Raw genomic sequence first — 25,237 nt, 5'->3', positions numbered from 1 at the left:
AAGCACATATGTTTTCTGCACGACATTTATAACTATTTATAACAGATATAAATCACACGGGGCTTCATAAATGTTACTTTTCTGAACAATAACGTATTTCATCTCGCACGAACGAGAGCCCATCGTGTGTTGTGCCGTACACAACGCGTCGTGTATATCTCAACAAAACTATCCCGAGATACGCTCGGCTTCTCCTTAGCTTTCTCCTTGGCCAGGCCAACGGCGACACCGGATCGCGACGCGAAGCTGGGTGTCTCCGATCCGTCTTTAAGGTTGCGCGTGAATAACGTGCCGTGTTGTAGAAAGTACGACGTCGAAAGTACGTAATTACAAGCGACAGTTGGCGAATGTACAAAAAGTGCGCTTTTATCTCGCGCCGAGATTTTTTTCACGTCGAAATCCAGAACTTGCTACTCTCTCAGAGATTCGATTACATTCTAATTAATTACATTAACGCGTTGTTACATTAATGTAATTACATCAATATATAATAATATAAAAAATTAAAATATGCAAAAAGAATATATACACAAATGTTTATGTAATATAAATAATGTGTACGTCTGAAACTGTACATCTCTCGGTGAGAGTTCGCTCTAACTGCTATTTTCTGTTGCATTCCGTTCTTATCGTCAAAACGCGCGGCGATAAATCGCGTCGGACACGCGCGATTCTGCGCGGAATCGTTTTCGAGCAGATCGCTGTGCAAGCGACGTGAGCGCGCGTCTTCGGTCGTTTTCGTTCGCTCGATGCAATAAACAGCGAGAAAGGCCTCTCGACGCTCGCTCGCGATAATGAGCATGCCGCGGTAATTAGCGAGTCGGCCCCGGTAGCGGCGTTCAAACGTTTGAAAATTAATTTTCCTTTTAACCGACGATATTATATTCTTTCCGAAAGAGGCGAGGTGTAACGATCACAAAAGGAGACATAATAGCTTTGACGATCATTTTCATTGAGGTACTTTGAAACTTTTCTCGACTGATTTTTCAACACTGACATAAAACTTATATTGGCTCTGCTTGAAGGATCTCTCGGTAAAATTTGCATTTTATTTTAATATGTTTCTACACTGTGATATTTATTGTTTTTATACTTCAAAATTATAAACAATTATTTTACGAACAAATATTTGATTAATCTGATTGTTTCAGCCGAGATTTAATTTTTCAAATAAATAAATGTTCTCTATATTTTTGATGAAGTAACAAATACTCGAATCATCTCTTTGATGATTCGTGAGATCAAAGACAAATTCCGATTGTTATCTCTTTACTTTATTTGGATTACAGGTTCAGGCGCTGTAGCACTGGCGCATCTTGACGGTTCTGGAACAGAGGACGCCGCTGCGTCGATGATCCGAAGGGTAACGGAACTCTCCATTGGATATCCCGCCGTGGAAGGCCGCTTAGAGCTACAACTCGTTGGCGGTTACTCCGATCCGAGAAACTATTCCGAGGAATTATTCTACAATATACTTTGTGCGTGTAAACAAAATATGTATTTTTGCTACAATATCGCTGTTATTTAGTTCGTCAATGTCACGTAGAATTTGTTTTTTTCGAGAAGAAACGTCTTTGGCTTGACGCGGATATGACGCAATTAAAATGATTTGCTCGCTTTGCGCTCGAGATAAAACCAGAGATAAAGACTTCATGTCGCAACAAAATTTCTCGAACAAATTTACTTACTCTCAATATTAAATGTGTCCAATAAATAAATCGAACTTGTTTCCCAATCACATAAGTAAAATTGCGCGCATAAAAATTTATTTCTGCGCCAATCAGAAATAAACAAAAAACTAAAGTCGATGATAAAAACAATCGCTTTAAATTATAACGGAAATTTATATTTCGCGTCGACGTTTAAACGGGTCGATCATCTTCCAGCCGCGTTTCACAAGCAACCGGTAGAGATCGACCTGACGTTGTGCTGCGTGGGCGAATTAAATACCACTGTGAGAGGCGGGATTCATTGGCCGGTGATCTACGGTATCGGTCTGAATGTGAAGACGGGCGAGATCTTTCCTGCGAGTTTTCCCGACAAAGGCCCGGATCAGGCATTGAGGTGCGCTAGACAATTGACCGGAGGTCAGCAGGTGCGTGTATACGGAATATTTACATTCGCAATATTCTTTCGTATTCGCCGAAGGTGAACTGGTGATTAATTTAATCGAGCCACGTCATAATTTGCTATGTAAATAAATCAATTAGTTTTACATAGTTTATATTCTCTTCCCACATGTACTATACATGATATTATTTTGATTAAGCGTCGAATTTCATATTGTATATATATAGTCTTTCGTGAATGTTTTCATTGTGCGCGCACAGGTTTTGGATATATACGACTACACTCTAGGATTATTGAGAATCGGTCCGTTCAATTATGATCCTCTTCGAGGTGTGGATCTCTGGCTGGCGCAGTCCGATCAATTTATTCTACAGCACTTGTCAACGTCCCCGGAAGTTGAACAACCGCATTTCGTAGCACAGGTAATGATTAATAATGTATACTAATAATTGTAGTTTACAATATGAGGAAAGTTGAAAAAAAAAAACACTACCAACTATTGAAATATTGTTTCAGGTGCGAGCGACGCTTAAGTACATTCAGGACAATCAATTTCCGGCCGTCACCGTCTTCCGAGATAACAAACCTCATTACTACCGCCGGGACGAGACCACAGGTTTCTGGCAACCGATGCGATACTAACTTCGGGAAAGCTGAAGATTCGATCAGGCGTTTGCACACGGAAGATCGTTTGCGCAAAATCTTCGCGGCGAAGTTCACAATGTGTCAAATCAATGACGAGATGCGTACGTGTGAAGCAGAGGATGATCAAATCAAAGAATGTTAAATCAAGTTACTCGAATTTAGAGCAGAGTCTTTGGAGAAAGACTCGCGACATCGCCGTAGAGTTTTTAAGCCTTCAAAAGTCTCGCGAGCGTTTACATCAGCGTCCATAGAAGTGTGTTTTCAAAAAAAAAAAAACAAAAAAAACGGATTGTTCGATATTTTACGATTAACGAGCAAATTGCAGAAGTCGGCGTGTATAATTACAGCTTTTGTTCGGCACGCAATTATCTGTGATTGACGAGAAAAGTCTGGGAAGGAAGTCGTAAGATCGAGTCATTGAATATAATCGAGAAACGATCATATAATCAGCGTTCTCTGGTCTTTGTTCGCAACAAAAGACGTCTCGCGAGAGCTGCACACAACGCAAAAATCAAATACATTTAAACGTTTATTATCGATTTGTAATATTCACAATATCTCCCTATATTGTCACGAAATCAGAGAAAACGAAATGCTAGAGAAATAAAAGGGTGATTTCGAGACGCAATTTTTTCGAACAAAGTTTCTCAATATACGCCGAAACGCGGGAGATTCACTAATCGACACAACAACCAAGTTGAAAGATTTTTCTAGAAAAGAAGAGAGAAACGGTAGAAACAAAACAAAAACTAAGAAAATAATCCATACAGGATCGTGCACAAGTAAGGATATATGTATTAAAAAAAAAAAACATCTCTTTCTCCTATTTATTATACATTTTTTATATATAGATATTTTTAGAACGTACTGAAAGTGAAAATTTTACGTATTACTATACATACGAGTGCAGCGCACAATCTCTCAGTTGTAAAACAAAAAACAAAAAAAAACGCCTGTATGCGCTGAGCAAACTGGCATTGTTGAATTTTCTTTTTTTTTTTGATAGATACTTATATTACACACATTATGAGAGCAACGATTGACTTCAAGTTTCTTGTTATACGATGTCATTAGTTGTACGCAATCGTCGCTTTTCATCGCGTTAAAATGTGGTGGTCTTCTCTCCGCACGGATTGAAACTTTCTTCTCGAGAGCGAGAAAACGGAAATATGCGATTTCTCAATCGCGCGTTTGATGCCAAATGTGACTGATGATTGACAGTAATTTCGTCTTTATATCACACGCGATCTTTGTATTACATTAATCGAACAACAACAACATAGAAAATTACATTGGCGTCGAACGCGCGATCAAAGCGCAAACTGACATCTCAAACTCACGTGTAACAATCACGCGGAGACATTTATTTTTCTTTTCTTTTTTTTGTTTATTTTTTTTTTCTTTCTTATCTTGTTCTTTCGGTTGGATTACGAAAGTTCGCGAACAACGAGTAATTTCGTGCTTGCCATAATAAAACGAAGAAAGTTAAGCGACAAGTAGAAAAACGAAAGTAGAGGACGCGCGATATATTGTAAATAATAATTTCAGGGTTTTGCCCGAGTCCTTCGGGTGAGGGAAAGTTCCTTTTTTTGTTTTTTTTTTTTTTTTTTGCCTCGGGGGCGCGATTGATTTCGCCAAAGAAACGTTTACAATTCTGCAAAAAAAGGTCGCGCGAGAAGATTTTAATTAGCACTCGTGTGAGAAAACAGCGTAGGTTAATCGTCGTTTCACTAAGCATAATAAGCGCATAATAAGACGATGCGATTCGATCGAGAATAATTGTGTTAACGCCCGATGTTGAAATTTTTTACTTGTTGTTAGAAAGCACGGGCGTGCGACTGAAAAATCAAAATATACAAGGCCTTCCCTTACCTGTGGATTCAACAGTTAGAGAGCTAACTATTTTCCGTTTGACGCTCGAGAGCGCGGCTCTACGACGAAATTTGTTTCCACCAACCAATTTGTTTTTACGTTTCGATGTTCAAACGCGGTAACGCGAAACAGAACAGTTACGGTATAACGTTATTAAAATTTGCGGTATAAAATGTTATTATTGAGAATGTGCGATTGCACTCTTGCTTACGACTGTTAACTTTTACTCTTGTTTGGCGAATGTATGTGTGATCACCACGCGCGCTTCGTTTTAAAGCTGCGACCTCGAGCCGTTCGGAGTAATAATAATGCAACATAAAGAAAAGGTGCGTTTACAATTTTCCATTGTTCTAGTGATACGTAAGTTAAATTGAAGTTAATATCAATAAGAATATTGATGATGATAACACGATGATAATGATGATGATGATGACGATAGATGATGATGATTATTATTATAATGATCATAATGACATCGCTGCTGATGGATAAAGTTTCCTAGAAATATCGAAGAGATATATTTTTACTATATTATGTAAAAGAGCAAATGCACTCGTGCCGAGAGAGAAACTCTCTATCTCTCTCTCTTTCTCTCCGGATCGAACTGACGACCTACTTTATCTTCTCATTCGATCCGCGGGAGAAGAAATGTAGCGGGTGGTTTGCTATTTACTTTGTTGCTTCTGCCAGGAGAGAATATATGGCTTTTCTTGCTTGCGTCATGAAAACTTCTTGGTACAGCAATACCGGTTAGATTATATTTTTTTTAAGTTTCTCCTCACACACACACACACACCGCGCTCTCTCCCCTCTTTGTTTTCTCTCTGTCTCACATCTTCCTCATCCTTTATGAAAACTTTTCCCGTTCGATCTCTCTATCGCATTCTTTCTCGCGCGTTACGTAAACGCAATCTCTTACTACATATATAATATTATTTGGTGATATATTTATACAATAAACGATGATAGAGACTAAAAGAAACATTTGTGTGTTATTTCAACGATATTACTTCGCGATATCGCGCGTAAGGTCGACCCGTTTCGGATGTGACATTTTTATACAATAAAAAGTCTCTTTGCTGATTTTTATCATATAATTTTTGCGATAAATGATTCCCCGGGACTGCGTATACGGCAAACAGCACCGGTTTGTTTCGCGAAACCATCGAACAAAGACTGCTACAACAACGTCATTAACAAAGTTGCAAACTGCCATAGTGTGTGTGTGCTGCAAACCATTATGTAAGTAAACCGCCGCGCACCGCAAGAAAGAAGAAGCACTCGCGCGTTATCGTCGATTTTACACCAACACGATTATTAAATATTGATTTTGGTGAGTCGTTAGAATCGTGTGTAGTGAATTTTTCATAGAAAAAATATTTTGCGAAGACTTGAAGAATTGTCATAAAAAATTTTTTTCCCATTATTTGACAATATATATAGTTTTTTATTAATATATTTTTATGGCAATCTATATTGCTGTGCTGAAACTTATATTTACAAAAGAAGAAATTTAATAGAATATTATTAATCATCACAACAAACTAAGCAAAAATGACGATTTTATAAAAAAAAACGTTTTTCTTGTTTTTCAAAAAATAAAGAAAAATTATCTGCGCGGACTGTACGATATTTATTCTTTCACACCGTTTGAACGTGTACGACAAAAACTTTCTATCGAATATGTTGCTGTTAAGAGAAGAACACATCGCACACATACACACGCACGCACGCACACACGTGTACGTATATATATTCTATTGAACACGTCTATATACATGTTGTGTGTATTTGTGTGCGCAACCTATTTCCTGCCAGTTATACAAGTAGCTGTTTGATTGTCAGCGGAAGGAAACTTTCGTTCGGAAAGTTTCGCTTTGAACGACGACTTACAAGTCTTCCGACGAGCAGCGCTTCGACACAGAATCTAAAATCCGCAGCGAGAAGTGATAATCGCGTTGAGAGAAAGCTGTCCATCCGGAAATATTAATATTCGCGTTGGTGAAGATTGGACTATGAGCTTGTGCAAAGCGTCAGTCGTGACTAAGTCGCAGGAAAGAGTCACGTGTGTGTTTTTGGGAAATTCTCGAAACGCTTTGTATCGCGCGATTACGCGCATTTACAATACAATAAATTACCTACATGTAAAATAAAATTCGATATAAAAATTGAAAGAACAAAAAATCATCTCCGTATTTTCTCATTTGTTTTATCGTATAATTTTTCAAAATTTGAAAGATTTGAAGAATCAAATTAAGGTAGTTTAGCCTCTAATGTATATTTCAAAAAAGTTTTCGTAAGGAATATTAAGGATATTTTCGATCTCGAGATATTTCGGATCGGATTCAGAGTTTGCCTGAAAAATTTTACTTTCAGACGAAATGTTTTTTCTTGCGAAATACTTAGTATTTACCAGAAAAGAATGAAACGCACAGAAAGAAGAGAAGCCCAGAGGAGATGGGGAAGTACAGCGATTTTATAAAATCCGTAGGCGGAGGGAAGAAGTGATAGACGACGCCGCGCAGACTCCTCGAGAGTAACTCGGGCCTACTCACAGTAGTCAGTGTCAAGCGCTCGTCCGACACGCTCAGTGCCGCCTCCGTCATCGGATCGGTCCGGTTCGTGTTTTCGCGCTCTTGTCGCAATTGTTTCGACTTATTATATTTAAAAGAAATATCCAGGCTCGAGCAATCCTGCGCTTCTTCACACACACACACACGGTGAGTTTTATTTTTCATTCTTCTGATCACGCGGATGTATTTTCTCACATTTTTCGAACTTTACAACAGAATCGACAGTCACAATCGTTGGAGATTTTTGAAATTGGAGAAGAAGAAAACGCGGTAATTCTTGTAAAAAAAATCTACAAAATATACAAATCGCATGCTGCCTGACAAAATTTATTTTCCAGTTCGCATGAAAATGATTTTTATTCGTTAAAGAATGACATTGTTGGAGAACGCGTGCGCGTGCAAAGAATTTCCATATAAGGTAGTTAACTCCGCGATAACTCCGTTGTGTCAAAAGCAGGCGTCCCATAAATAGAATGAAGAAATAAGGCTACTACTTATGCAATTGCAGTTAAAGTACGTCCCTTACAACATGTTGCGCGTATGTTGCGGAGCATTGTGACTGCGTATTAATGTCAAAAAAACTAATTCACAACAGCTGCTTTCGATTGTTGTACGAGATAAAAAAGTTGGGAGAAAAGATAAGTTCGAGAATAATTTAGGAGTCGAATCTGAATTTTCCCACTTTTCGGGCGGGACGTTTTATCGAAATTCGAAATAAAAATTCTGAAACGCGCATCCGAAAAATATCTTGCGATTTAAAAAGTTGAACTCGATAGAAATAACATTTTACTTAAAAGATGCGCGCAATTTGTAATCCGATACTATAACGCATTTATACATTCACGTTTGTGTCTTTAAAAAATTTGATGTTTTCTTTCATTTATGTATATGTTCGGGAATTATTCGAGCCGTCGTTCGTTATTTAAAAAACAAACATTTAATATCTCAACATCGATGTATTAAACAAAAATTGACTGAAATCCGCGGCACTTTTTTCTACGCGAGAAGAGATTCATCGAAGATCAAGTTATTACAAATATTGGATATCTTTCAACGTTCGCCGTAGCAAAGAGAAAATTATACTTTTAAGTCGACTAGTCGATCGTAATATTGTTTGCCGAAGCTGTTGCAGTTAATTATTGGAGGTTCGCGTCACGAGATCGCAATCGATTAATTCGCATTTCTTCGTGACGCGAGCGTTCGGAAAGTTCGTTCTGATTTTAACTTTCGCGTTTTCGATCGATTAATTTGCGAAAGTAAAAGTTGCGAGCAAAGAGCGTCATCGATTAAATTTTAAAGCTTAATTTCAAGAAAGCAGCTTACCTTTAATTGTTGCGCCTGAAGGCGACTTGCTTTAAGTGGAAAAAAAAAAAAAAAAAAAAAAGAAGATATTTTTCACTCGTATGCGCGACTGATGTGCGAGAAGACAATTTTTTATTTTTGCAACGACCGTGTTTTTGCGCACGCAAATTCGCGTTTATAACGCGAAAACAGAAGTTAATAGGATATACAAAAGAGAGAGAGAGAGAGAGAGAGAGAGAGAGAGGATGATAATATTTTTAATGTACACGGAGTGCAGTCTTCGGGGCTAATGCAATCTCTGCGATTTGACGGGCGCACGAATGGAATTATGTATGGCGAAGTCTGTGCAGAGAGGAAGTGCGTTGTACAGATTCTCTGTGCATGTGCTTCCGAGTGAGAATTAGTCAAGAATGGTTTTCGGTGATATGTGCGACAAAAGCTGTCGTCGCTCCATTTTCTCTCGTATTTTGCGAAAATCTAATTTTTGTTTACAAATCAATTAATACTTACGCATACATATAATGTGCGTATTCGCGCGATGATATGAAAAACAAAAAAGCGAAGAAAAAAAAAAAACAACAATTCCGTTCCCGATTTCGTCGATATAATATTATATTTACGAGAGATGAGCAATGAAGACTAGTCGCTTGCCCGCGACTATATAGGTCGTAAATTCCGATCAATTGCGATAAATTTTTCCTAGTTGTGTGCGATCAAGTTTCGCTCACCGCGCTCACCGTCGCAATTTACGATTCTTTTACGTCAAGGGGCCGCGAGAGATCGACGCTCTCTATTAAAACGTCTCTTGACCCCATCTTTTCTATCTGCCGGCTTATCGACGCGCCGCGTGATACGGTAATCCACCTCATTCCTCGCGAAGAAAGTGCGATATTAATTTTTTTTTTCTTTTTTTTTTATCACGGTCATCGACTTGTTACGTGCCCTCGCGAAGACGGGGGCAATTGTCGTCGGCGACGATTCGCGCGCGATCGATACTCGGGAAGATAATAAATATATACATATATATATATAAGTTTTTTATCGTTGCGCGAAGGAACGCGTTTATTATCGATTCGCGAATCGATAACGCGCGCCAACTCCACGTTGTTTCTTCCCCTCGCGATGGATACGGCAGACCTATTATGGGGAAGAGCAGTCAAGAATGACGTATTTAATCGGATTAAGATGAGCCTCCCTCTCTCGCGACCGCCTATATTTTCTCTTCTCTCCGGGGCAAGAAGCGAATAATCGACTTTCAAGATCGACTTCACCCCCCTCGGTTTATTGCGGCGCAGCTTGTTTCCCGCTCTACGACGACGCGCTCTTTTCTACTCTTCTCTTCGAGGAAATAGCCACTCTTAGCTGTCGTCACATCTTGGTTGAGTTATTAACGGACTCCGATATTCCGATCTCACCGCAAAAAAAAGCGACAACAAGAGGCCGCGTCATTGATCGCGTCATCTTTAATCGGTGTTTAATTCGCGTGTTTCTATATTCCAGGGTTAAAAAAAAAAAAAAAAAACACTTATCAATTGTTGTCGCGCGCGTCGATATTGTTATCTTCATTCTTCCCGCGCGTACACATTGAAAATCTCGATCTCACACCGACAGGTTTCTGAGGCACGAATTCAATTTTTCTTTCTTAAACTGTCAACGTACTAATGCTCCCTCTCGAGAGGCAAAAGAAAAGCAATTTTGCGAATTAAACTTCTGAAAGGAAGCGACGCGAACTTTGTCATTCAACGTAATATCAAAAAAAAAAAAAGATAGCTTTCATTGAAGTTTTAATCCGCGGTTTAATCGCTGAGTTACAACTAATGCGTGTGTTGAACAGAAAAAAAAAAAAAAAAACGTCGCGATATTTTAAAGTCACATAAAATTATCGTTAAGATTTATCGTTAAGATTGAGGACGAGTAAAGTGGAATGGAGGATGAAAGAGAACGACACAGTGATATCATTATTCCGAAACAGCTGAGTCTTTGCGGTGCGAGGAGATTATTTTCATTCACAAAAAATGGTCTCTTTTCTCACCAGTCGTGAAAACTATTCATCGCGAAATAATAGCGTCTTCTGAAACCCTTTCAGAGATTGCGAAACGGTGTATCACGTCAACAGCATTCTATAAAGTTACAAACTGAGTTTAACGGATAGTCTCGTTGCCGGCAGTTTGTCGACAGCGTAGCCTCCTTTACGGAATTCATTCAGAAATTTTTCCGTTCTCGTCTCGCGAGGAAAACCGACTTTTCTCTCCCTCTCTCTCTCTCTCTCTCTCTCTCTTTCTCTTTCTCCAACCTATCTGTGGAAAAAAACGGATCTCTCTAATTGACGAATATAACGCGGTCTAATAAACAACAGTTTGCGTCTCGTCGAGAGAAAAGAAGCGGAAAGAAGAAATTTGATACAATGGTAAGTTTCTTAATTGTTTTCACTAGTAGGTACGGCAATATATATGTAGATACTACGTCGTTTTGTTTATGAGAGAAGTTCCCTTCGAACTGTTTGAAATTGTAAACTCGAACATTGCTCTGTAACGCGATAACCTTGAAATATCTTCGACGCAACGATTAATGTTTTTGTAAAAACAATTTCTTTTCCTTCGCTAATTGCACTTTCACCACGTTTGCGCCTTGAAAAATTTACTCCTTACTTTTTGCCGGAATTTTTTCGATTTAACCCCTAGAGAGATTTGTGCTCGTGAGAAATCGGGGGGGGGATCGAATATTAAACAGTATTTTGCGTATATAATATTGATGATAACACGGAGTTTCCATCTCTAAATACGAGTAATAACAAAAAAGCGCACTGTTGAAAAATTCAACGTTATTTATTCACATATCCGCGACATATCTCATTTATTCGTAAACGCAGAAAAACATAACATTCTCTAACTGCTATATAAACATAAAGGATAATTGCTTTATAACGTTTTCATTATAGCGTTCGATTCGAATTGTTCGTACATATTGTATAATATATGAATTATCGCGTGCGCGGGCGTGCGCGCAATTCGCGTCGTTTAGTTTGCGCGAAATGCTAATTAAAGTTGCGCACACACCGCCAACGGAAACGCGCGCAAATATCGGTACACATATCGGAGGTTGAAAACCAAACCGTTATTCGCCGCGGGTGATTACGCGATGTTAAGCGTAAGTACAATTCGAGTATGAAAACGTTCGAATTATTTGCGCGAGTTATTCGGCTGTTAAGGTATATTGAAATTCCTACAATTCTGAGCATAGACGGTCGCCGGTGTGTGCTGCGTACGCAGAATTTTTCAGACCGTTCGACGACTAAAAAACCGGAAAGTTCGCTCGAGAACTGGTTCTCTCTCTCTCTCTCTCTCTCGTGAAAGAGCACGTAGCAGAATGAGTTCCTGTATCTATGATTTTTTTTTCACCGATCTGCGCCCGAACAGCGTTTCGATAGTTTTCGCAAATCTCGATATTCCGTGAAATTACCCCGAAGTGAATTTCCTTGTACCGATAAACCGGACAATTTAAGAGCAGGATATGCGCCCCTGAACAGGGTGGCGAGAGAGAAACGTTTCGTATATAGATGCGTATTAAATATATAAAATAAAAAAACGATAGAGTAATTGTTGTAAATCTGATTTGTTTCGATTCACTGGCGGTAACGCGCCGTTGCCTACGCGCGAAACAAATCGATGAAAAGATTTTTTTTTTTTCGTCCGCTTCGCTAAACCGAGTGAAAGGTCCTCATTGACGCGAGCGCGTTCCTTCGTAACTTTCGCAAAACGTCCTACACGGTCAAACGCTTTTAATTAAACGCGCGCCGCGCTATCACCTTCTGCCGCGTTTGCTCATCACTTTGACTTAATAACGAATTCGCGCGTGAATTGTCGTCCGATATGCATCTTCGTGCGCCGTCAGAGGTGTATATTCAGTTATAACAATCGGGAAACGCATTCAATCGAGAATTTTGATTTTATTCCCAATTGACTCGGACGTTATGTGTAGTTTTTGTCTCGATGACTCGAGTTATCGCGATGCTCGGTCGAGTTCGATAAAAAAAAAAAAAAGCGTTCGTATTTATTTTAAATACACCGTATGTATGTATACGGATTGATTGATAAAGAGAGAGCGGGTGTATCGAACACATCCACATTCTAAATTACCATTTTATTTGTTTACCTCGGTGTAATCAAATATTGAGATATGACGTTGTTTATTTTGCGCAATTTATATCGCAAAACACGACCCGAAGGCAATATTAATATGTTACATTGCGTAAACTAACGTTTTGCATTTGTTTTTTGAATAATTTTCATAAACAAATCTATGTCCAAAGTGCGTGCAGAGTGTTATTTGTTTATTCGGCAATTTCTTAAAATTGTCCTTGCAAAGACACGAGGGGATGTGTGAATGAGGGTTTTTGTTTTGCACAACAACGCGCACTCGATCGACGTATTATATCCGCTTGTTCATGTCCGTGCTGCGTTCGCGAATACGCGACGCGAATTACATCGACACGTCCGTCCCGTTTGTGAGACGTAAATTAATCTCACGCTATCACGAGCGGATTTTTATTATAAGCCGCTGACGTTGTTTTGCGAACGACGGCGCCGGTCATATTCATTTCGGCGGTGTTTATTTTACTAGCGTCACGTTGAACGATCAACTGTCGCCGCGGTTGTTATAAACGCCTCTTGACAAAACCGTTTGGCAGGTCCAAGTAGTCACGAAAACGTAATTACAGTTTGATGACTTTTACAGGTAATTTTCTCAAAATTACAGCGCATAATCGAAGCGGCACGTAGCGGCACGTGTCTCTGTTAATAACAGCAAGAACGTTGAGGGGGCAGGGAAGAAAGGGAAGGAGATGTTACGTAATACAAATTATAATAAAGAATGTCCGCGTCGATACATAGTTCCGTGTGTTTGTTCGATAATCGTCGCATCGGTGAGATTCCAGTAGTAATACGCTGTCTTTTGTAAATCCGCGTCTCGGCCGCTTTTACACATAATTTTTTACAAAACAATCTGTTCTGCCCCTCTCAAAAGAAAAGAAGAAGAAAAACTCGAAAGAAACTAAAAACTCTCTCGAGAGAGAGAGAAACTCGCGCGCGAGAAATTACGATTACATTACTTTGGCTCTGTGTGAATTTCAAGGGAAATAGTTCGCGTCGTTACTTTCCTGACGATTCCCTCGTGTCGCCTTTCGCGTAAGACACGAGAAACACATCGTGAAACTCGGGAAACACGAGATTAGGAGGTAAGAGAAAATCGCCGCGTAACGATCTTAAATATATCCAAGCAACGCTCGGCGTGTACGCGCGCGTATGTAACTTTTATTTTTATTTATTTTAAAAAAAGTGTACACGATATATCTATGACTCTCTCTCTCTCTCTCTCTTTCTCTCCTCGCTAATAATAAGGTAATAAGGATCGATATTCGAGTCTAAAGATCACATCGCAGCACATCGCGCAATTTTTCTACTTTATTATCTTATTAAGGCAACACCTGACTGCCTCCTCCTCTCTTCCCCGAGCGAGCTGTTGCACGCCAAGCGCTTGTTAAGTCGTCGCGTTTTTTTGCGCGGAGGAAATTCGCGAAGTGCAGGTGATTAATGGCCACTACCGGTTTCCTTGAACCCCTCACGGTTCTGCTGAGGTTTTCCCCTCTTCCGATAAAAATGGAAACGTCGATAATACTGTCGGCAAAAAACAGCGACGAGGAAGCGAACGGTAGGTGAATCGCGGGGAACACACGGCGGCAACGCGAACCCCCAAGATTGAAGCTTCTCCTATACATCCTATCCGGAGCACGGACCAATCGGTTGTATTGTGTCTCTACCGTTCCACTTGTTAATCTCGGATAGAGCTTCATCCCCGGACGAATGTCAATTTCTCGCAAGCCGATTTCTAAAAAAAAAAAAAACATCTCCCGCGGATTCTTGTATTCCGCTCTTATTTCGCGCGCGTCTCGCCACTTTTCTTTGCGCGCGCATTTATTTTTTTAAACTAAAATATACATATAAAACATATCTGTGTTTTTATAAAAACTTTTTAAAGAAATAATATTTTGTTTTAAATATAAAACTCAAACTCTTTTCAAAAAATATTTAGAAATTTACTTGGTGTAATATGAAAAAAGCTCGTGATGTCGCGCTTTACGTAATATTTATGTAAATTTTTACTTAAATTTGTGCAATTGTTTACTTAACGAAACAATTTAGACGACAGGATAACTGGCTTGCGCGTTATCGTTCAAAATAAAACAAAAAACGTTAAGTAACTCGAGTGGAGAAAGAATGATGTACCCTCACGGAGAAAAAAACCCACACGATTGCTCGGAGAGAGCGCAGGAAAAATGCTGCAGCGCAGTATCTACTCTTTGAAGGAAGGAATACCAAAGGAAAACGTTCGGCTTTGCTCGCAACGGACGGTCGCGATAAACCTCGGTGTGGATTATGACCGGTCCAGCTGGAAAGAAATAGATCAGAGAGGATTTCGCGTGGCAAATACGATTTACTCTCCTCGACCTGCGACGATCTCACCTTATTACGGGGCACGCGAATCAGAGATTACACGTGAACATTGACACACGACTGCTGAGTTCTAGTTTGTTCGTCAAGCGAAAAATTTGTTGATTTGTATGATCCGCGCGTGGATAAAAAAAACTAATCCGTCTTACACGTGCACATCACACGTGAGGATTTTGACAGATAAAAAAAGTTGAGAAATTGTATTTTTGTTTGGTAAAGCTCTCTCGCGAAAAATCTATCTGTATCATATATCGGTAACGGAAAGAAGTGTCCCGAAGTAAATGATATCCTTCTATGTTTATCTGTTTGTTCCCCGGTGGGAAGACCTTCAATCGTGCGCGCGACCCAACAGTTCTATGCGTTCGGCAAACATTTTTTCCGGTTTTTATTATAATTATTGAACGAGTTCCTTTCTCTCTCTCTCGTGTGCAATCGAGTGTGTTTTACCGCTCGATTCTTCCGACAGCACGTAGAGAAATATCTAGTTGGAGAATTGCATCGTCTCACGACATCATTTTTTTTATATATATATATATATAGGAACCTCGTTTGCCAGTCATTATAATTTTCTCTTCCTGTTCTCTCTCTCTCTCTCTCTCTCTCTTTCTCGCTTTCTTCGCTTTTTCTTCGCAAAAGCGCAATACTTCTATTTTGCAAGACGCTCGAGTCTGACGTGTTAAACGACGTAGCTATATCCCATCCCGTATCATCGACTTATTGTTAGCGTAGTTTTGCTAACAAACTGTAACTAGTTGAGATCGAGTTCGGACGGGGTAACGGACGGCTTTCTTCGCATCTCGGGAGAACGAAATCCTCCTATCTGAAAACGCATTAGCTAATTGTAAGTCTTAGAGAGAGGAGAGAGAGAGAGTCTCATGGGAAACATTCGACCTATGCACTTTTATTGAACGTACTCGAGAAGTTAATGCAATAGTTCGTATTTAAGAGGAGTTGATCACTTTAGAGACTTCGGAGGTATTAGAAAATCACCTCATCCGATTATCGGCATCCCATTCTCGAGAAAAAAAAATCAAGCTCCTTAAGATAGAAAGAGCAGAAAACTATACCACGTATATACGAGAAGATGGTACAGAGCAAATAAACGTTCGACATACATGTGTGTGTGTGTGTATAAAAACGTACTTTGTATTCAAAACTTGACTGTTAAAGCTCGTGAATTTTTTTTATCTCCTCCGTTAATATTATTATATTTCCGTGTATTTGACATTTTACGTGAGCTCTGTCACAGGATGTATCAAGGACGCCGTTATTGGATATTGCTGTTCGGCTTCGTTACGTTTAATGGCGCTCTTAGTTGCCGCGTTTCCATATTGAACGATTGGACAGGCGATATTGCGAATTGCACCTACGTAAACGACGACGTCTTGAATTTCTGAGTTGGTGTATGCTAATCGCTGCAAAGGACACTCTCTCAACACGCCATCGATATTGCGAACAGATTTGTGTGACAATAGCGTACATACGTCACACACTGTCCATAGATGAGGAATTAGAAAAATCTTCCACAGACAGGAATTATAACACACACTTGTGTAGAAAAAAAAGAAGAAAAACGTAAATCCACCACACGCGCGCTCGATCTTATTAGTTTTACGAATTAAAGAGAAGCTCGCGAACTAATGAATAGCTCCTTGTAATAGAAGAGGATCCATTCTCGTGGCATTTTTAACGGGAGATATCGAGAAGCATGATTGCGCGCTCCTTGACATTTAAACGATAATTCGATACCGAAAAAGTCGAAGTTCACCTATCGCGCAATTTATTATATTTTTTTTTTGCTGTACGTGTACGTATGTGTTTGTGTGTTTTATCGGCTTTTTGTTTTGTTTAATTTCATTGTGCAATCTTAAATCGCGGAGTCCAATCAATCGGACGTCAGGTCGAATATTCATCAGCGCAATCAGCGGGATTGGTCCGTCTCGAATTACAGAGACCGAGCAAGCGGAGAGAACAACAGGCACGTCTCGCCTGATCAAGTGGGATCCTCCGAAGCGAACAAGATGCCGATTGCGAAAGAGAGGGCGGGAGAAGAGCAACCGGAAGAGGCGCTCACCGCGAAACCGCGGAGACTGAGCTCGACGATGCGTCGCGGAATGCAATCTCTGATCCATTAAATTTTCGCATTACTAGTCCGCTCGCGCTGCTGCACAACAGCGCACGCCGTGTGCTCTTCTTCAGGAATGTCGATGACGTAATTACCGAGAAACACGACGAATGTCGCATCTGTCATTCGTTAAGCATTTCGTCGCGTCACGATTTGGTTCTCTTCTTTCGTCCGTTCGGCGAATAACCATCGGCAAGAATCTCTTCTCTTCCTTTTCTTGTTCCCTCTTTCCGTATCATGCACTTCCGCGATATATGTCGCGATACATGTCGCTCTTTTCCTTTCTTTATCATGTAAATACAATGACCAAAAACTCGCGCGCTATGCACGAACTTATACAGCGCGAGTTTGACAACACGACGACCAGCGAGATAAAATCAATAGGTTTTTTTAGCTTCTGGACGAGCTGAAAAAAAAACTCGTCGCGAACGAATGCCCGCAAGCTAGTTTTGTCATTTATTGTTTATCGGTTAATTGTGTTCGGATTTTTTTTTAATCAAAGAAATGCGTTACGGGAAACTCGAGAGACAGAGAGAAAAACATGTTCTAATGATGATCATGTGCACGTACAAACAAAGCTTTTTGTGATTTGTATTTACCGAAAACACACAGCGTACATATGTAAAAAAAAACAAAGTTGTTTTTTTTATACGCATACGTTTGTTGACGCTACGATGATCAAGTATCGTATCGCGTGTGCTTCCGCGTTGGTAACGAGAACGTGGCAACACACGATTTAACGCGTCGTTGATTCTAATAGACCATTCTAAAAGATCGTTGTACTAACTAACATCGTAAGAACATTGCGGGAGAGTGTAAAGGTGTTAATTAAACATTGATGCTGCTCTCTCTCGTCAGTGACACTCAGAAATACATGCAATTACACAAAACTAGCGGTGCATTACATAAATATCAAGGGGCACGGTAGTGCTTCGCGCCAAGTTCACGCGCAATATAATGGCGCTCGAACTGCGCGAGCACACTGTGCCTCTTATACGCGAAAATCGGGCATTTCAATGGAGAAAAGATTTTTAATCAGCCATTTTTTAATAACGACTGAATCGATCAACTTCTTTTTAGTCTCGTTCGATTCACGTTGAAAAATTAAAAACAAAAGTATCCTTGCGTTTTTGTCGTCATCGTAGTCACGCGACCGAGGTCAGTGACCCCGCCGCGGTCACACGACCGAGGTCAGTGACCCCGCCGCGGCCACGCGACCGAGGTCAGTGAACCCGCCGCGGTCACGCGACCGAGGTCAGTGAACCCGCCGCGGTCACGCGACCGAGGTCAGTGACCCCGCCGCGGTCACGCGACTGAGGTCAGTGAACCCGCCGCGGTCACGCGACCGAGGTCAGTGACCTTACCGTAGTATATATGAGGTAAAAACTTAAAAATTAATAAATTAAAACTTAATAAACTATATACTTTAACTTTTTAAAGTAAAAAATTAAAAATTAATACATTACAAAATGATGTAATATTACAAAAACTTCTTTTTTTATAAGACTTGTTTTATAAAATTAATAATACTACAAAATATAAAATGTCTAATATCTTGAAAAACGTATCTTTCCAGAAAAAATAAGAAGAGGTGTATTTGACGTGTACTTGGCGCTTGTTCTTACTTTTTTTTGAAAAAAGGTTCCCGAGATATCATACATTTTCGCAATAACCGGATAAATATCATAAACACTAGACACTCTTATTAAAGGAATAATAACTAATTAAAGGAACAATTACAACACAGTATTTATATATGTAAAAAGTTAGAAGTTAATGACAAAAAATGTATAAAGAATTTTCAAAATATGTAAAAAAATATGTAAAATATTCAGAATTGTTACGTTTAATATATTTAAATATCTAATAAATTATTTCTTCAATAAATGTCCAGTCATTGACACATGTCCAGTCATTGGGACAATTTATACGTGCGTGTGTGTTCGGTTTAAAACACAGTCGGCGAAAAAACAAAATATATCAGAAAACTATTGTATAAGATACGCATATGTGTTGTCCAGAAATTTATGCGAAGAAGAAACGTGCACCTCTGACGTTAATGAGTTACAACTTTCGTACGGAGAGCGAATATATCTCGCGATAATATCGTTTCCAAAGTGTTTCGCGAGATTGTCCTCTATCGGTGAAAACGATTTTTGTTTCCGCGATGCGAAATGCAAGTTCCGCCCGAGCACTATCTCGGGAATGTTTATGACGTTTGTTAATTTAGATTGAATTGTCGAGGACGCAATTATAAGATCTCGGTTCTAGCGAGCAGTTCAAAATGAGTTTCTCGTCGCGTAAGAGACTCTCGGTGAAATTTCGGATTAGTCGTGCAAGACATTTTCATTAACGCCGTCACGATTACACTTACGTTATTATATGTAATAAGTTTTTCCTGATCAATTTTTTCTCGCGCGAGTTATTTGATTTATCGCCCCGGTAGTTTATTTTGTTCATCTCACATAAGAAACGTGGGAGTACAAAAAGCTATTCCCCAGAAGCAACCTTTTTTCACATCTAATCTTTCACCTCGTCCCCGGAGAAAACATGTAAACAATTATGACAACCACATTTATGACTTATGGCCGATACTGCCAAACGAAGTTTCCAAACATATCTTAAGGAGTTTAACGAGCAATAAAAAGTTATTCAATCTCTTCTTTCGAGTAAAATTTAATTTTAACAAAAAAAAATTAAAAAAAAAACAGTTTCAAGCTTGATCAAAGTAGAAGCAGTGAAAGCAATTTGCATGCATTAAACTCTCGGTTATATTCCGCATAAATTATTGAGAACCAATAATATCTACATAAAAAGCAATACACACACACACACACATTCTTTTTCGGATACAAAATTAGAATACGATTCTCGTTATAGAGAATTTTTTTCGCTTTGAGAAAATCGTACTTGACAACGAACAGATTGTTAAGCGTTTTCTCGTGTGGCCGATTTGAAAAAGCGACGATTGTCACGCACGATTTGTCCGAGACCTTCTCGAAAATCAACTTGCACGGTCGCTCCCGCGTCCATCCCGGGAGGGATATAAAAGCGGGATATTCAACGGCAAATCGCGCGGGACAAATTTTTTCTTTCCTTGATCCGCGAACTCATCCGAGTGTCGTTTTCGCCGTTTCTTTTCATCATTTTTACACCGGTTCAATTGAACAAAAACTCACTCCACTGTAGTGAGTCCACTGTGTAATCTAAGGATCTCATAACGCAATTTTTCTCTCTCTCTCTCTCTCTCTCTCTTAGTTTTATTATTACTTTTAATATTACGGTATCTTTTTACGATCTGTACGTGCTATCATTGCGCAAACTGTTAATTAATTTATAGCGCGGAAAATAAAGTTATTTCTTCAACAATTTCTTCTATTAAGTTTGCCTAAAACAGTATTTTCGGTCGGTTAATTAAAAGAGTCGTGTATTCTTAAAATATATAAATTAATAGCAGTTCGACAACACTCATTGTTGTTTAATGTGTCAAAGATATAATCTCGTAATATTACAAGTCGGTTATTTTATCAGGTTAGAGATACGTTTTTTTTACAGTTTGTTTTTTAGCTTGTTACTTTGCTCACACATGTACGAGTAATCGAACTCGTTGATCGTTTTTGCGATTGTTGTTTTCTCGGTAAATACGAGAACCGCGCGAATCTTCCGTGTACAAATTGTAAGAGGCGTGTTTGCGTTTTCGCGATTGTATGCGTCCGTGTATGTGTGTGTGATGACAAAATTGGCAACTGTTGATTCGCTCGATCGATTCTTTTTTTTTTTTTTTTTTTTTGTTCAGTCGCATTTTGCGGAGAAAATGTCAATGCGCAGTGCTCGCGCAGACTGCACGTCGCTGGCTGCGGACCAAGACGCGATGGACTGTAAAGATCTCGCATATAGAACGCGCATTAGAATTATGCTACACGGAGGAGGAAGCAGTCAGGTGTGTCCCGAAACTTCAATTTAGAAAATTGCTTCTAACCATGTGTGCGTGTGTATGAATGTGTGTGTGTGTTTGTGTGCTCATCAGACTTGATAGAACGATATTATTTGCAGTTTTATTTTGCAGTAATTTCAGTCGATGCGTTCACGTAACGTCAAATGAGAATAATTAAAATAACATTTCCGCGCGCATCTTTTTAAAGCAAACGTCTCGTATCATATTTCGTTTTTATTAAAAACTTTTTTATTAAACATAGTTTTTCTTATTAAAAACTTTAATTTGAGAAAGTGTTCACAAAAAATGACAATCATTATTAAACAATATAAATAGCAAGTTCAATATGAAAAATAAAAAACTAAAAATTTAGATAATTGTTATAAAGAGATATTTAAACGCAAATTGTTTATTGAGGAAACCTGTTCTGAATTTAGTTTTTGCGTTCTGTCCGAGACGATTTGTGTAATAATTATCTAGCGGTGTAAAAAACAGTTCGTTATACGTAGTTCTGAACAAAATTGCCCCGCGTTGTGTAAACCCGCCTCGAGATCGAACAGTTGGGTTTCTAACGTGAATACCGCTTCCGGTCTGCTCGTTTCGTACTTGTCTAACTCTCACGTCTCTCCCGGCGATGGTTTGCTCGTCCGATAAGCATTCCGACGTGGCTTTAAAATTAATAGCTTTCAGCCACGAAGGTTGACGGGCGCCTCGCTATTGACATCGCGCGCCCGCAAACGAATACGAAGTTGTGCAGCTCGCGTGCGCGCGCGCGAAAATAATTAAACTCGGGAAACGAGTTGCACACCCTACCACGTGCGGTTGATCGATATCTTCTGTCAAAGCCGTTATTTTTTTATTTTTTTTTTTTTTTTGTTTAGAATTGTTGAGGCTTCCGGCATTTTTCAGCAAAAGCTTCTACGTTAGTTACCATTTAATTTTCTCTTTATATCCCGAATGTAAGCGGATAGCGCGCGTTATAACACTTGGTTTGTTTTCTGAAGCAATATTTTTGAAACTGTAACGCTTTTGAAAGATATCCTGCGACGTGAGAAGTCAGCGAGGAATATTAGAGAATATCTAGAATTTCTTTGAGCACTGTTTTAATTATTCTAATTTAATTAAGTTTGAAGAGACGTATCTTTATACAAATATGTTAAGAAGAAAGAAGTAAAAACCACACACACACACACACACGGTTGTAGAGCAACAGTTTTAAATCACTTAAATTAACAATGTCGGCAAAAATAGAATCACTTAAATTAAACTAATGTTAGAAAAAAAAACAGGATCTGCGGCTAAAGGACGCGCACGTTACGTATCTATTTTTTTTAGCGAAACTCTCTTATCAGACCGGAATAAAAATAAAAATAAAAATCAAGACTTCGTAAATTGAGACTCTAATCGCCAGAAAAAACAACGGTAACTTGATTTAACGAGAACATCTGCTTCTCGGCACTCTCGGCGGTGAGCGAGAACTCAGACTATCGATATTCGCAAGCTTTCAGCGCAACTAATGGCTTAAACCACTTGTTGAGAGCAGATTCACCCGAAACATTTGCATTTCGACAAGATCTTTGGCATCCGTGCTCCTCGAGTGAATTCAATCCCATCTTTCTTTGTTCCGAGCGTAAAACAATTTTACCAGACATGCGTTTTCCATTGATAGATCTGTGTCTTACGGAGCGTTCCATAATTCATGTGGCGAATGTCAAACCTTTTCGACGTCCAAAATTGACGATTTTTTTACATCGATTATATTCGAAAGAGTTAATAAATTCTCACAATTCTTGAATATCAATTTCTTATCAACTAATATGATGCGTCTGACAAGATTTTTTCCCTTTTTAATCGATTTCTTGTCAAAAGTTTTGTAAATTTTTTTTCCGACTTAATATTGGACATTTTTAATTATTCTTTCGCGATACAAATCTTAAGTAATAAAAAATTTTATGCGTCTATCTGATTTACTGTGAAACGCTCTGTAGACAATCTCCTGTCGATGTGTGCTCGCGCTGACGAGACAATTAATGGTGCGAATTCCAGTTTATTGGTGGGATTTCGTCCACCAAAAGAATTCATTCTCGTGGAATTTTTGATCGCCGGTGTATTATATATCGAGTCATCGTCCCGAACTCACTCTCAAAAAAAATTTCACAATATTCTAACAGCATTGAGATATTTTTATTAAGGAAATGCTTTCATTTCAGATAAGATTCTTCGCGAAAGCGACAATTGTCGATTACACGCGTGACTTGATCCGTCGCATTGAACAAAGAAGCGCGTGTGTATTCGCGGAAAAACAGCGAGAAATTTTTGCGATCGAACGATTTACACGGAGTAAATTGAGATCGCGCGAAAGCAACGAACTATGGAATACTGTCTCGCGTCGATTATTTGCAATTTGCAAATCGTCATCGGAAAACGATTCCGATTGGAACTAGTTTGCGCGCGCAGTTGTTTTTCAGAGAGAAAGAAAACGTCAAAAAAAAATAATTTATACAACTGCACGCATCTTCACACAAGATATATCGCGACATGACAGGCAATATTGTTGCGTCAACTGTCTTCTTCCGTACTCTTCTTACTAACATTATTAATATTATTTTTTCTTATTTCAAAAAAAAATAGAAAAAGAAGAAAAAAAACAACCAACGACAATATCAAATTTCTGCAACTTTTACTTCAATATTTTTGCTAGTGTGTACGAAGTGCAAAATCTGAAGAAGTAAAACAATAAATTGAGGAGAAAATACTCTAACACAAAATGGCAAAACTAGATTTTAAAAAGATAGTTGAAAAAAAAAAAAAAAAACAGAAATGTGTGAAGTGACAGCAAATTGATGTTGCTGAATCGCAAAGTATCTTTCCTGAGATCACCGCGAGCACAGAAAGGATTCTCGACGCATCTGAAAATAACATTTCCCATACATCCGATGTGTGAAGTGCACGTGTCGCATATATGCGCGACCTTTTATGACGCAATAAATAATATAAGGCGACTGTCGCGTGCGTTTCTTCTCCGAGCGACCGAGATGACGCGGTGCGATAGCCCTCATCCGCCCGTGGACCGAAATAGACAACGGATATACGCCAACGACAACTTCGCGGGATACTTTATTTCGCGTGCGCGTCTCGTTTCGTTTTATTTCATTGCCGCGAGATACGCGCGCTGTGTTTTACAGCGTTACAGAGAGATAACGTCTCTTTCTCTTTCTCTCTGCAAATACAATAAAATAATTTCTTGCTCGTCGTTTGCGACGGTACCTAGGTATTGCGATTGCACGAATTCGATATTGATCACTTTGGAATTTGTACTTTTTTTGTCATTTGTTCCTCGCTTCTCTCTCATTCTTTTGGCTCTTTTATCTTTTTTTTTTTCTTTCACTCGCGCGGAATATTACACGATAGAAGCTATAAAATTGTTAAATGCGGAAAGAATTGCGGTTGCATTTCCGCGGAAAATACGCCTCGAGCGTACTTTTAACAATCGCCCAACCGCGGAAAGTAGTTATCGAGTGTAAGAAGTCTTTTCAGGCATGATCGAGATCCACTCGACCCTTTACACATAGGGCTTTGCCTACTGTTTTTCGAGAGCTCTGAGCGCGTCGGCCAGCTACTAAATCCCTTTCCTTCCCAAAGAAGAAGTCATAATCGAAACATAACGTAGCTGCAGCTACAAAGACCGTTGACAATTTTATTTTCGTCCATTGATCGGTTTTTTTTTTTTTTCCCCTATCGCTTTATCAATCCCGGATCAAGTATTTCATCGCGTTAATGTTTTTTTTTCTTTATTCCGATTATTAGAAAAAATATATGAATTTATATGTAAATATATTATTGTTTGCAGTAAAATGTATGTGTGTTCTAGATTTTTTACGCGATTCGATTTTTTATACACTTAACAAAATACAAATAAAATGACCGCGAGCAATAAAATATTTTTTTAAAATTCAAACAAAAATATATTCGATAGAATTTCTACACAATTATTTGTGATCTTTTTTACATACAATAGCACGTTACACATATATTACTAATATCAAGCTGCTTTACAGAAGATCGATATCAAAATAACTCCTAAAGCTTATTGTGAAGTTCGATCTTTCATTTTTCACCTCGTCATTGTGTGACGTCGCAGTTCGCCTTCTCGTTTAAAGCTTTGACAAGACGCCGCGCCGGATACTCCCCAATGTATAGGTGATTCCCC

General features: G+C 39.0%; 2 protein-coding genes across 6 annotated transcripts in view; both read left to right on the top strand.

Annotated features, from left to right (window-relative positions):
- The window catches only part of LOC109856943 (protein N-terminal asparagine amidohydrolase), a 41,074-nt gene extending 35,404 nt beyond the window's left edge, over positions 1 to 5,670 (top strand). For both annotated transcript variants that reach the window (XM_020432722.1, XM_020432723.1), the window contains 4 exons: positions 1,290 to 1,478; positions 1,887 to 2,095; positions 2,331 to 2,492; positions 2,587 to 5,670. In XM_020432722.1, coding sequence (XP_020288311.1) covers positions 1,290 to 1,478; positions 1,887 to 2,095; positions 2,331 to 2,492; positions 2,587 to 2,712 — 686 coding nt within the window. In that variant the 3' untranslated portion in view covers positions 2,713 to 5,670. The remainder of the gene's footprint in view (positions 1 to 1,289; positions 1,479 to 1,886; positions 2,096 to 2,330; positions 2,493 to 2,586) is intronic.
- A 1,494-nt stretch (positions 5,671 to 7,164) lies between these two features.
- The window catches only part of LOC109856975 (GTP-binding protein Di-Ras2), a 60,857-nt gene continuing 42,784 nt past the window's right edge, over positions 7,165 to 25,237 (top strand). For 2 of the 4 annotated variants that reach the window (XM_020432769.1, XM_020432772.1), the window contains exons 1-2: positions 7,165 to 7,307; positions 7,377 to 7,430. The gene's annotated coding sequence lies outside the window, so the exon portion shown is untranslated. The remainder of the gene's footprint in view (positions 7,308 to 7,376; positions 7,431 to 25,237) is intronic. The other 2 variants (XM_020432771.1, XM_020432770.1) reach the window with 1 other exon arrangement.

The sequence above is a fragment of the Pseudomyrmex gracilis genome, unplaced genomic scaffold (genome assembly GCF_002006095.1).
Source record: "Pseudomyrmex gracilis isolate BER0280 unplaced genomic scaffold, ASM200609v1 scaffold_138, whole genome shotgun sequence".
Classification (NCBI taxonomy): domain Eukaryota; kingdom Metazoa; phylum Arthropoda; class Insecta; order Hymenoptera; family Formicidae; genus Pseudomyrmex; species Pseudomyrmex gracilis.
This window is presented reverse-complemented; position numbering and strand designations above follow the sequence as displayed.